At 37.7% G+C, this 14,323-nt stretch overlaps 1 protein-coding gene across 3 annotated transcripts; it reads right to left on the bottom strand.

The window, feature by feature from the left end:
- Positions 1–638: 638 nt before the first annotated feature.
- Positions 639–11,542, bottom strand: LOC142244198 (uncharacterized). Of its 3 annotated transcripts, XM_075316418.1 has the most exons (7): positions 6,868–6,945; positions 6,143–6,200; positions 5,913–6,023; positions 5,563–5,814; positions 5,349–5,471; positions 4,895–5,188; positions 639–717 (listed from the first exon to the last, which is right to left on the bottom strand). In XM_075316418.1, exons 2-7 carry the CDS (start codon positions 6,198–6,200, stop codon positions 713–715), a joined length of 843 nt encoding a protein of 280 aa, XP_075172533.1. In that variant the 5' UTR covers positions 6,868–6,945; the 3' UTR covers positions 639–712. The 3 variants fall into 3 exon arrangements, with proteins under 3 accessions (XP_075172533.1, XP_075172521.1, XP_075172527.1); XM_075316406.1 differs by lacking the exon at positions 639–717 and having other exon boundaries at positions 4,429–5,188; XM_075316412.1 differs by lacking the exons at positions 639–717; positions 6,143–6,200; positions 6,868–6,945 and adding an exon at positions 11,445–11,542 and having other exon boundaries at positions 4,429–5,188.
- Between the last annotated feature and the right edge of the window lie 2,781 nt (positions 11,543–14,323).

Raw genomic sequence — 14,323 nt, 5'->3', positions numbered from 1 at the left:
AAAAAACGTGTTTTTCCTGGATACATCTGTCGCGCTAACGTAACAATTTGTAATTTATCCCGAGGATTATTAAAAAGTACCATGTACTTTGTGTTTAAATTTATCGTCCGACTTTTCTTACCTTGACAAAATATGTTTTGTACCAGGTAGAAAATGCTGAGATTTCTGTGGTGTACATACTTGGTAAAAGCTTTTTCTACTTCACTATTATCACTCGCGCTCTCCATGAGATCATCAACAATAGTCAAATTTACCTTTTCGGGAGGGAATAATTCATCATCTACAAATGTATGAGGCAGACCCTCCACAAATCTGATGATTGGAAAAGAAAGAGAGATTTCGTCATATAGTTTTTGCCAGCACGAATAAAACCAAACAATATTATCAGGCTTATGAGAAAAATGAGTGTCAATATTATATAACAGTTGTTTTACAAAATAACTTTTTCCAGAATTAGATGGACCTGCTAGAATGCAGGAGAATGGGTGTTGCAGACGGGTATCCATCACAAGTCACAACTAATAGCCAAATGGTACGGTAGTAAAATCATCAAATAGGCGTCGTTTTGTGTAAACACACCTTTGTGTTTTGCGTAATGGTCTTGTCTCAATGTCCCAGTACTTTTTATTTTTCACAATTCCTGGCTGTTCAACGATAATTCGTTTCTGTGTTTCAGAATCAGAATTACGCGGGTAGTCCAGAACTAGATCTTTTAGACTGTTGAAATTAATAGATTGGTTGTTACCAACATTTAACGTTATACCCTTCACTTTTAAGACAGTTTTACCAGTGTTGAGTTTGTATCCGTAAGTTTTTGGACCTGCAGATACAAATTCAGTGATGTACGTATCATCAGGTATCTCACTGGTCAATTCCCCCAGGTAATCCCCTAAAGGAGGACTCCACTCACCATCTTTCTGCACAAAAATAACAGAATCTGTGTCATGGTATAGGCACCTTTCCTGCAATTTATCCAGAACAGAGTATAGCTCTAGTCTGGCATACGCCGTTGTAAAACACGCTATAAAAATGTTTGTGTTTTTGTTGACAGTGTGATGTCCCTCTGTATATTTCCAGTCAATTGTGGTTGTCTCATCATCAATAAAATGCAACATTGAAATGTCATAGTACGGTAAAAAAACATGATGAAACAAGGCTTCAGCATCGCTGATAATGCTGGTACATGATAAATTAGATCTCTGTGCAAACTTTCCCCATAAAGAATTTAAGAAAAGCTTGGAGATCTGTCTCTTTGCAGAGTTCATTCCTATATTTTCAGATCGTAATTGTACACCTTCTTTTTCAAGAAAGGTGTCAATGTACTGTTGTTTCTTGTTATCATCAGTGCACCAGCTGGGATAACCGGAAGCCTCCTGCTTATCCCTAAGGTGTAATTTAATGTACGGCGCAAACAGAGTATCACTGGTATTAGTAAAATCCCAAATTTCATAGATGTGTGCAATCCTATATCCTTTTTCTATTGCCATCTCAACCTCTATTGTGCACCAAGTTCCTGTCAGAGAGCGATCCTCATCACTGTGTGTACAGTCCTCAGTTTGTGAATTGACAGCGCATGTATAGCAAAGGGGAAACATTAATTTTTTGTTGAGTTTTACCGGAAGAACTGGAAAAAATAAATCCCTTGGAGGGTAGACCTTGACTTTGACAAGACCAAAGTAATTTTTAATAAATCCAAAGTTCTCATAGATAATATGAGGATGACCAACAGGATATGTTTTAGTTTTGTTTACAAAGGGATACAGACTGGTGAAATCATAGTAATGTAGCATCTCTCCAGATTCCCGTTGGTGATAAAGTTTAATGGCATTAGTACGGCCCCCATAAAGGGCATCGCGGGGATCTAAGGGTTTGGGGAATTCCATTTGGTCAAGAAATGTTTGAAGATTAGAATCTTTTTCAACCATTTCTTTCCAATCATGTTCCCACAGAACTCTCACTGTGTAGCCGCAATACTGCAAGTAACGTTTTTTAGCTAAAAAGGCGTAATATAATTGACCATAGGATGTGTTTGTGACCTTATTTGAGTCATTTTCATTATAACATACAGGACATCCATGGTAAAAGCAGCCCTGAAATTCAAACGCTATGTGACTGTTGTTAACATAGGCGTAACCATCTAAGAAATATTTTCCGACTTGTTTTTCACCGCCTCTCAAAGCATGCTGAATGGTTATGTTCTCTGTGTGTGCTACATACATGAGCCACTGTATAGCGGGGGACGAGAAACGTTTTTTTGTCTTGTGATAATTATCCCCAGGTAAAATGGCTATTGTGTTTTTTGGAAGAAATTTAAACCTGTACATTGCCATACATACAGAGGCCAGGGTCACGAGTTGAAAAGGATCAATGCATCTGGTCACTTCAATCTTTTTCTTTTCCTGTTTACAGTATATTTGAATATTTTTCTGCGTCATCTCCATAACACGCTCTCTATAGAGTTCACAAGAGCGCCTCAGAATCTCAACATCTTGCTTGCAATAAGCTTTTAGTTCAGACTTAAAGTCAAAAGTTGTATTTACCTCGGTCTCATACCACTCCATAAATTCCCCTTTCTCACTAGGCGACATGTACTCTACCCCATAATATTTTACAGCGGGTAGGGGCCCCACATAGTTTTGATTTTCTTCAGTGTTAAAAAAGTGGGGAAAATGCCCTTTTGAACCTGAAAAACCCATAGCCTGTGGTAGCTTACTAAGTTTCATGGGTATGAAATTTAGAGAGTCTATAAATCGTATATCCAAATCAGGCAGCGTTACACACAAGAGGCGTCCACCTCGGGATATCAGTTTTACGCAGAGTTTTTCAGAAATCAATTCTTTAACAATAAAGTAAGCATCGTATCTGCCGGCATTGTGGGCTATAAATGTATGACCTGAAAATTTACCGCTTGTAAAGAACAGTACAAAGTCATGAGTACACGATTTACCTTCAAACTCCCAGGAAGGCCTGCCATGCAATGTTGTTGCGTAAATGTAATTTGGTATGTGCGTACCTGTCTCTTGCATACATTCAAAGTCATAAAATATATATTGTTCTGTTTCCTCCTTTGGTACATACCTCCGCATGTAACAAAGATGGTCATCAAATTCATTTAGACGTATGCGACAAACAGGACAACACATGCCTTTACATTTATGCTCGGACTCGCTATCTTTGAACACAAAATGATGACATTTATCACAAAATGTTTTAAGTCTGCAGAATGTTGGGTTATCTGTAGCTAAATGTGTGTGATGATCTAAGCACTCGCTCGAGCGACAAAAAACCCGACATATAGGGCAACGAGGTGGGTACTGCTCATCACTGCTCTCCACACAGCTCTCTCTTTGACAAGCTTTACAAAAATATTGACACGAATGATTAAATTTGTGATGAAACACCGAATTGCATCTTTCACAAAAGTAATCCTCACCGATAAAACCCTTCATATTTTTGATACCGTAGTAGTGATTATCATGGTGCAATATGAAAATGTTTTTAGTACCAGATGTTTTACCTGATTGAAAGTAACGCCAGTCACCCTGACTGTAGTACAGTACTTTAATGTTGACACCCAGAAGTTTCTCAAAATCCACAATTTCACTAAAGCTTATTAGTTGTTCCTCAGGAATACCCAGGGATGCATGTATGGCTTTAGCACGACTCAGTATAACTGAATCACCGACATCAGTGTCGTCCATCAGGGCACACACACTAGCACTGAAGCACAGATTTGTGTTGTAATTGTTAAAGTCATACAGCCAGCGCTTCTTTTGTTTAATGATTTGACTACTCGCTATAGATTTCAACCGTCTTTTTGCACCACCGCGTCTGTTTTTAATTATTGTTACGACTAATTTGAGTGAATTGGATGCTAGGCATTCAGCATTACTTTGCAATGTGCGAGCAACAGAATTTAAAAATGATACAGAACTGAAATCATCCCTTGATTGTTTTGTAGTGAAAATGGGATCTAATGTGGCCCCACCTTCAAGTCTTAATTGAACAAAGTCCCCAGGATCAATGTCCCTGATGATTCTGTCCAGTAATGACTGAATAGTGTCATGTACGACATTTATGGCCTCTACAAATGATTGGATGCGGTCTAAATTTACAAATCTAAAATGATCAATGTGCAAGCGGGCATTGAAATTGCGGACATCTCTTTGTTGATGAAAAAAATGCTGTAAAAATACTGCTTGATCTGCATTCACTACATTATCATTATCAACATTACCAACAGGTGCTGCATTATGTGCCCTTTCAGCATGTGTTTCCAGAGGCTCTCTGCTTTGAGCATTTGGAGACACAGTGGGGTTAACACCTCCAGGGTTATCTTGGTTACGTGAAGGACTCTGTGCATGTATCAGCATCTGTGGGTTTTGTGTAGATATAGATCTGTGAGCTGCCTGTCGTCGTTTTCTAGCTGCTAGCGATCGTTTAGATCTAATCAACAGCTTTAGAGCCCGTTTAAGTATTCTCGATCTGTATGCCCTCTGTGGACCCATTTTAAATAATTTCGTCCCTTTTTTTGGTAATTTCTGCATCCCGTAACCAACCATGCATAGTCACAGTGATTCCTTTTTATTAGGTTGTGATAATACAATAGCATGCTCTCTTTTGAATTCAGATAGTTCTGCGATAATGTCAGATGTTGGATATGCATTCATGAATCTTTCATAGGTATCACAAAAATATTTTAGTTTGTTCTGGTAAAGTTTGCATTGGACATACTGTCCAGACATAGCAGTAAGCATGATGTCCTGTTCATCAGCCCACACAGGTCTCACTGTGTAAGCTGATGTAGAGTCAACTCTCTGCTTTTTGCTTACTCTCCGTTTTGAATCAGAACGTTTTTTTAGAGGCATTACAATACCAAAATCACTAGACGAACCTTCAGAAGTATTAACTGATGGTTGCTCAGTGTGCTGCACCCGTATAGTGTTCATATTTATAGCCTTTGGAATTAAATTCCCGGGTTGCTTGGGGGATGTAGCTCTAGCCTCACGTTTCTTCGGTACTGAATTCCTGGGATACTTGATGGACGCAGTCGTATCTTCACGATTCACAATATTGCTTGGTGAAAGAGGCTTTGTTCGTGAAAGAGGCGTTGTTCTCACGATCACATTAGCTCTTTGCGGAGTTATCTGCGGCGAGTCATAATTACACCTCTGCAGAGACGACGTTGCTGAAAGAAAAGATACTAGCGTCAGTTCATCGTGAAGTTAGAGTAACATAGAAAACAACATAGGATCAACATAGGAAAAGTTACAGGTGCCAGTTAAGCAATTTTCATTGCGACATTGTATGTATAAAGGCAGTATAGAATGGAATAAATATATACTTACAAGCATGAGTTGCATATTGTACTTCTACAGGCCCTGGATTAGTAGTCTTCTCATTGAACGATGTCGACGGGATGGGAATATTCTCTTTTGCAAATTCAAGTTTTTTGGCCACTAGTTGAACATCTGTAAATAAAACATAACTATTAGACCCATCAGAAATGCTTTTAACACAACAGAAAAGCTTTTCTTCACGGACCTGATAATCGTAAATTACCTTTTCTATTCTTGAGGTCCCTTCTTATTGATTTTCCGGATTTTTTTGGAGCGTTAGGAGCCGGGGGAAGTACAGGACTACAGGGCACTTCTACGAGTTCGATAGCCGAATCCCGATTTTCAGCTGTTGCATACAGGGGCAGTACAGAACTACAGTGCACTTCTACGAGTTCGATATCCGAGTCCCGATTTTCAGCTGTTTCAAAGTCTTGATTGTTTTCCATCATAAAAACTGACCGCATCATTTCAGTATCTGAATGAGAAATTTTACTTAGCATCAGGTCTAGAAGCACATATTTAATCAGTTATTATACAAATAGTAATAAAGCTGCTGATAATATACATAATTACCTGTGACCGATTGATGAAAACCTGGAACATTTGACTCATCAATTACATCTTCACTGGGTCCATAATTCAGAGTACTAAAAATGTTGTTAAATCCTGGACTCATACACTCTTCTTAAATAAGAAAGAATGAAAGAATATATAATTAATATACAAAATATGATAATTAATATACAAAATATGAACTTAATCAGAGTGAGATGACCCTCCTTTCAATATATTCAATATAATACCTAATTGGGAATTCGTAAGAAAGGTATCGAAATGATCTCCGGAATTGTGGTTTTCCATCTGAAATAAAATGTAACACATTAATATATATGTATATATATATATATATATATATGCGCTATGAAAGTAATATACGACAAAATATAATATTACAAAGGGTCTATATTAAATATCTGAATAAGTTATAATAATAAAAATGATTAACTATATCTAAGCAATGATTGCCCTATTCATCAGCAATATTTATTACGCATGTATTAAATATAAAATTACTTATCTATTCAATATTACAAAGGTAAATAACTTATAATAAACAGTATATTAAATATTTAAATAAGTTATAATAATAAAATAAATAACTATCTAAGCCTTGGATGAACTATTCAATAACCATATATTACTCATGTATTAAACATAGGACAGAACTAGTATTCACCACTATAATTGACTAGCAAAGCATATAAGATAACAAGATAACTATAATGCAGTAAAATTTGTTTAAAAGAACTGAAGGCCTCAGTTCTTTTAAACAAATTTTATCTCTACTAACACAGTACAAAGATATATATTACCTGTATTATAACGCAATAGGTCCTTGATATATGAAGCAATGAGATTTACTTTATGGTATATATTCAGTCTCATATCATACAGACTAGATAATTGAAATATGGAAGGCTACAGTTTATCACTACACAAGAAATGGGAATTAAAAAAGTAAACTTACTGTTTAAAGAGATGAAGCGATGTTCAGTAGAACTGGAAAAATACTTTCTTGGTAAATCTGCACTGCTATGAATGGGCCTTTGCACTCTATTTAAAGGGCTTCAGCTCAGAAAATCACACCCACCAAAAACAGTCAGGGGCGTCACTCCACAGGGTAACAGCCAATCATGATATCTTTATATTTAGACGCCTCAGCTGTTGTCTTTTAAATGAAATTACTTTTCAAGCATAATATAGTTGGTATTAAAGTTTCCATTTAATATCATTTCATACAGAGGCCATTCTGATAAAGACATCAAACGTCAAATTCCTCATCATGGATTCTAGAAACCTTGAAAAAATATTGAATAAGCAGTATTTCACACCTAAAGCTGCTGGTTCCTTTGGTGGAATTGACAAATTATATAGAGAAACAAGAAGAAATCAGGCGATTAAAGAAGCGATTGTGCGTGATTGGTTGAATAGACAAGATTCATATATTTTGCACAAGCCTGTAAGAAAGAGATTTAAGACAAATAAAATCTTAGTTTCAAATATAGACCAACAGTGGCAAGCGGATCTCGTAAGTTTAATTGAATATTCAAGGGAAAATGATAATGTCAAATATATCCTGACAATTATAGATATTCTATCAAAATTTGCATGGTGCGTCCCCTTATCAAACAAGACTGGATCAGGTGTAGCCAGATCTTTTGAACGAATATTTCAAAATGAAAAACGCATACCGAAGAAATTACAGACGGATCGGGGTAAAGAATTTGTGAACGCCTCTATGAAACGTATTTGTAAAACGTATAACATTTTGCATTTCTATACGAACAATTTAGTAAAAGCCGCTGTGGTGGAGAGATTTAATCGTACGTTAAAATCCAGGATGTTTCGCTACCTTACAAGACAAAACACGTTTAGGTACATTGATATTTTACCGGATTTGGTGCATAGTTACAATCATACTTTTCATTCGAGTATTCGCTGTAGACCTGTTGATGTTACGAGCAAAAATTCGTTACAAATATGGAAAAATATTTACAGCTCTAGTATGAATAATAAGTCGATTAAACCTTCTTTAAAAATTGGTGATAATGTACGCTTGTCTCAATATAAACGTACTTTCGCTAAGGGATATGAACAAACATACACTGAAGAAATATTTATGATTAGTGGCATTAATACAAAATTTCAAATACCTCTCTACAAAATTGTTGATTTGCGCGGAGACCCTGTGGAGGGAACATTTTATAAGGAGGAACTACAAAAAGTTTCAGCGGATGAGAATCGACTCTACAAAGTAGAAAAAATTTTGAGACGAAGACGCGTCAAAAATATATCGCTGGTTCTCGTTAAGTGGTTGGGATACCCATCATCCTTCAATAGTTGGATTAAAGAAGACCAGTTGACGGACATGTAATTATGGATTCTGGCTCATTCTATATTACATTACCTAGCAATGCCTCCTCTAAAATTTTTCCAGACAACACGATATCTACGTTTACTACAAAACTGGCAAAACCCGTATACCTTACAGGAACGTATGAAGTAGCACTCACAGAAATTCAGTACCCCCATACCTGGTTTACCTTTGAAAATAACGAAGGCTCATTTTATATCGGAAAACGAGGAGATATCCAGAGGGAATATTTCGTAAAAGCAGGATATTATTTAAATATTTCTGAACTCATAAGAGCCATTAATGAACGTATTGACACATTGAAGGTAGCCGCCGATGGTTTTAAACTTCGTTATGATGAAGTGAAGAGAAGTGTGACTCTATCGGATTCCCCTACGATTCAGTTTGCTCCAGGACAAAAATTGGCTCATATTTTAGGATTGCAACCGTATATTGAGGCGTATGATAATAGCCTGTTAGAGAGAAAGAAGTCGTATGCCGATATAAAAGACGGATTTTATACATTATTTGTTTACACAGATATAATTCAACACCAACTTGTTGGAGACAGTTATGTTCAACTTCTGAGAACCGCACAAGTCAGCGGTAAAAGCTCGGATATTATCACCCTCCAGTACACGCGTCCAGATTATGTACCTCTATGCAAACATAGCTTTGATTCTATAACCATATCTATCTTGACAGATCAGGGTACCCCTGTTAAATTCAAGTACGGAAAAACAATCGTACGATTACACTTTAGGCAGCGACGTGATTGACACGATAAAATGGTGTCTCATAGGGTTTACGGCGATCCAAGCATTTATATCCGCTATTACATAGCTCAGACGGGCAACGGCTTAGAGGGATTTCGCGGTGATGAGTACATGTATGGAGCTGGTCTGGCTGGGATTTTTAGGGGTCTGTTTCGAAAAGCCATGCCCCTCTTCCGAAAAGGATTAGAAATAGTAAAACCGCATGTAAAAACAGCAGTCAAAAATATCGCTAAAGATGCCGTTACCTCCCTCTCTACAACCGTCATGAATAGATTAAACACGCCTCCTCAGGAAGGATCTGGCCTTGTTTATGTCGCTAAAAAACAGAAAAAGAGAAAAAGGCGTACTCTTCCTTTTCTTATGAATAAAATTACTCCCGCAAGACGTAACCGTCAGAAAAGAATAAGGCGCTCTGTTGAAGACATCTTCTAAGCAATTATCATGGCTTTCGTACACGATGCTTCTGTAGAGTGCACAAAATCGGAACTGGATATTTTTGACATTCCCCCTACGCAAACAAGTATCGAGAAATCGCTTTTTGTAGAAGTGCAACCTATTGCGGCTCTGGCGGACAATGCCCCGCTAGAATTTTTCATATCAGGAAGCGGAGAATATTATTATGATTTGAACAATACCCTACTCTACATAAATTGCCGGGTCGTAAAACAAGATAATTCGAATATAGCCGATGGAGCTCGTGTAGCTATGATAAATTACCCGATCGCTACATTATTTAATCAGGTTGATATTACTTTGGGAGATCGCCTCATCTCTCAATCAGACAATCTTTACAGCTATAGAGCCTACATTGAAACATTATTGAATTACAGCGCACAGACTTTGGCTTCTCAGTTTACATCGGGATTATTTTATAAAGACACTGCGGGACAACACAATGTCCGAATCCTGGATGGTGCAAATGTGGGATTCAACAAGAGAGCTCTAGCAGTTATGCACTCAAAACCTGTGGATCTGTTGGGACCAATTTTTGGTGATATATTTAATCAACCGAAACTTATATTGAATGGTCTTGACCTTAAGATCAAGTTGACGAGAAACAAGGATTCTTTCTGTTTGATGTCTGCTGAAGTTGATCCGCTTAAAGTACAAATCATGCATGCTTGTCTCTATGTAAAGAGAGTACAAGTTTCACCGGCTGTCCGGATAGGCCATAGTCAGGCGTTGCTAAATGCAACAGCAAAATACGCTATTGATAGGGCCTGCATGAAAGTGTACAGTATTCCTACAGGTACTCGCATCTCAAACCATGAAAATTTATACTTAGGCGTCATACCGAAAACTGTTATATTGGGATTTGTAGATAACGAAGCATTTAGCGGTGCGTATAATAAAAATCCATTGTACTTTCCGCATTACAACATTAACCACGCCTCTTTATATTTAGAGGGGCATCAAATACCATCTCAACCCTTCCAACCCAATTTTAATATTGATCTAGCCGTCAGAGAATATATGTCTTTAGCGCAAATTTCAGGGAAATATAAAGCGGACTGCGCTCTGTCGATCGATCGAGAAGAATTTATGGACGGCTTCACGTTCTTTGCTTTTGATTTATCAGCCGATCAAGAACCTGGAAGTCACTTCTCACTCATCAAAACGGGCAACCTGCGGGCTGAAATACGCTTTGCTCTACCTACGCCACACACCGTAAATATGATAGTGTATGCCCTGAACTCAACTATTCTAGAGATTAATAATCGTCGTGAAGTGTTGTATGATTTTTACTGATGGATTCCCTACAACTCACAAACATGATGAAGGCCGATCTCTATACAGAATGCATATTTTCTGGGGTGTATCCGTGTGATTTGCTTCCGTCAACCAGAGTCACTCAGAGACCCGCTGCGTACATCGTCAATACAGACAAATCCAATCAGAGTGGCAAACATTGGATATTAATTTTACTATGCGATGATAAGAAGTCCATATTTTTTGACAGTTATGGATTACCCCCGGAAAATGAAATTTTTCCTCGTGATTTTGTAAAGTTTTTAAAGAGAAATAGTGAATTATACTGCTTTCAAGATAAGCAGCTTCAGCAATCATTTAGTACTGCTTGCGGTCAATATTGTGTGTTTATGCTTTGGCATTTAGCAAGAGGACGGACATATAGTGAAATATTGGAACAATTTAGTAATGATTTAAAGCAAAACGATAATATAGTTCTTGCTTTTGTAAAGAAAATTTCATCTGATCCAAAAGGCTATAGTTGTATGAATCATTTTAACTTTGTTCAACGATGTGTTAATTTCTGTTCCTTTCGAGATTCAAAATGACAACTGGGGTTCTCACACTACAGTGAATCCTGTCTCTGACTATGATCCATTTGAAAAAATCATTAGGCACTTGAAAAAACATTACTGAGAGGTAATTGACAAAAAACTACAACTGTACCTTCTCTCTGTTATTGAAAAACTATGAATACACGGCAAACAGGTGATGGTGAATGAATGTTCGCTTCAAGACTCACAACTGTTGCAACGTCATTAGGAAGCTGAAAAAACACATTTGCTATTGAAAACACTTAACACAAGAACTGGTCTCTTGTAAAGTCAGCTGTTGTCCCTAATGCTTCTACAAGATGCTTGAATCCTAAATTCAACTGCTCAGTTATTTGCGGCTTTGATAATTGCTGTGTATTGCGGATATTCAACTGTATTGATTTTTGATATTGTTCACATGATAATTGATTTGATATTTGCTGTGTATTGTGGATTTGGTTCAATAAACATTATACTATTATGATTTGATATTTGCTGTGTATTGTGGATTTGGTTCAATAAACATTATACTATTATATGAAATAAAATGACTTCTCTCATTTAATATCGTGGGTACTCGTATCAATAAGACCGACTTCTCTCATTTAATATCATGGGTAATCGTATCAATAAGACTCATGGGGAACATTATACTATATATAATTCTACTGACAATATCATGGGGAACATTCTACTATTATAGGAATAAAGTTTCTTTTAATGGGTAAGCGTGTCAGTAAGACAATTTGATATCAATAATACACTTTGAATATCAATTTGATTAACGGAAAATTACAGTATCAAAATACCTATATAAAAGAGAACAATTATTGGACAGATAAATAATAGGACAGGATTAAGGGGAAACATAACAACCTAACAAATAAATATCAGATGATAGCCATTTGATATCAAAAGGATATCAGATGATAGCCATTTGATATCAAAAGGATATATCAAAAGGATATCAGATGATATTTATTTGATATCAAAAGGATATCAAATGATAGCCATTTGATATCAAAAGGATATAAAATGATAGCCATTTGATTAAGGGGGGCGTGTTTAATACACTTTGATAGGGGCGGGGCAACTGTCAGATTTCTTTTGATGACTTGTCCCCCACCCCTACTACTTATGAACTCCTACACTGTTTGAGGTTATGAGCTACTCCTGGATGTGTGGATTCTATCTTACTTTCATGATGGGATGTCATTTGAGTTTTTTTGGAATATTTTCTCTCTGTTATCATACCGATACTGGGGAAATGATGGTGACTTTTTTCTTTGAAGCACTACACGCTCTGCTGGCGGTGTGGTTTCATGCTCCTGTTTTCTGATCCTATTTCGTCTCCAGCGCTGACACCTCTAGGTGAGTTCTAGGCTCATCTCACGTTGTTATGTTGTAGATTGACACTATCTGTGGATATAAATATATATATTGTGTTTTTTCAGAGTCTCATTACCACATGTATTTTTGTTTTATGTTTTTCGTCACGAATTTCAACGTATGACCATTTATGATATAATGATGTCAGGGATTTCGTATTTGGTTTTTTATATTTATTATGAAGTTACAAGTATTGCGTCACAGTATACTGCAATGCACCCTTTCCCGTCCGTTTTTTTCTAACAGAGGCGGTCCTTTGACGTCAGCAAATGTATATATGTGTTGTCCATTCCTGTTGCAATAGATTTGATATTACAGTGCCTACAAGTAGTATTCAACCCCCTGCAGATTTAGCAGGTTTACACATTCGGAATTAACTTGGCATTGTGAAATTTGGACTGTAGATCAGCCTGGAAGTGTGAAATGCACTGCAGCAAAAAAGAATGTTATTTCTTTTTTTATTTTTTTTTAAATTGTGAAAAGTTTATTCAGAGGGTCATTTATTATTCAACCCCTCAAACCACCAGAATTCTGTTTGGTTCCCCTAAAGTATTAAGAAGTATTTCAGGCACAAAGAACAATGAGCTTCACATGTTTGGATTAATTATCTCTTTTTCCAGCCTTTTCTGACTAATTAAGACCCTCCCCAAACTTGTGAACAGCACTCATACTTGGTCAACATGGGAAAGACAAAGGAGCATTCCAAGGCCATCAGAGACAAGATCGTGGAGGGTCACAAGGCTGGCAAGGGGTACAAAACCCTTTCCAAGGAGTTGGGCCTACCTGTCTCCACTGTTGGGAGCATCATCCGGAAGTGGAAGGCGTGTGGAATTACTGTTAGCCTTTCACGGCCTGGACAGCCTTTGAAAGTTTCCACCCGTGCCGAGGCTAGGCTTGTCCGAAGAGTCAAGGCTAACCCAAGGACAACAAGGAAGGAGCTCCGGGAAGATCTCATGGCAGTGGGGATATTGGTTTCAGTCAATACCATAAGTAACGTACTCCACCGCAATGGTCTCCGTTCCAGATGAGCCCGTAAGGTACCTTTACTTTCAAAGCGTCATGTCAAGGCTCGTCTACAGTTTGCTCATGATCACTTGGAGGACTCTGAGACAGACTGGTTCAAGGTTCTCTGGTCTGATGAGACCAAGATCGAGATCTTTGGTGCCAACCACACACGTGACGTTTGGAGACTGGATGGCACTGCATACGACCCCAAGAATACCATCCCTACAGTCAAGCATGGTGGTGGCAGCATCATGCTGTGGGGCTGTTTCTCAGCCAAGGGGCCTGGCCATCTGGTCCGCATCCATGGGAAGATGGATAGCACGGCCTACCTGGAGATTTTGGCCAAGAACCTCCGCTCCTCCATCAAGGATCTTAAGATGGGTCGTCATTTCATCTTCCAACAAGACAATGACCCAAAGCACACAGCCAAGAAAACCAATGCCTGGTTCAAGAGGGAAAAAATCAAGGTGTTGCAGTGGCCTAGTCAGTCTCCTGACCTTAACCCAATTGAAAACTTGTGGAAGGAGCTCAAGATTAAAGTCCACATGAGACACCCAAAGAACCTAGATAACTTGGAGAAGATCTGCATGGAGGAGTGGGCCAAGATAACTCCAGAGA

The sequence above is a fragment of the Anomaloglossus baeobatrachus genome, chromosome 1 (genome assembly GCF_048569485.1).
Source record: "Anomaloglossus baeobatrachus isolate aAnoBae1 chromosome 1, aAnoBae1.hap1, whole genome shotgun sequence".
Taxonomy (NCBI): Eukaryota; Metazoa; Chordata; class Amphibia; order Anura; family Aromobatidae; genus Anomaloglossus; species Anomaloglossus baeobatrachus.
This window is presented reverse-complemented; position numbering and strand designations above follow the sequence as displayed.

Bases quoted from the DNA above. Each gene is read 5' to 3' on its own strand.
- LOC142244198 (XM_075316406.1), bottom strand. From the start codon at position 6,200: ATGGAAAACCACAATTCCGGAGATCATTTCGATACCTTTCTTACGAAT. The intron at 6,024-6,142 runs GTATTATATTGA...TTCTTATTTAAG, and splicing joins TCTTACGAATTCCCAATTAG to AAGAGTGTATGAGTCCAGGA. The intron at 5,472-5,562 runs GTAATTTACGAT...TTTTATTTACAG, and splicing joins GGACCTCAAGAATAGAAAAG to ATGTTCAACTAGTGGCCAAA.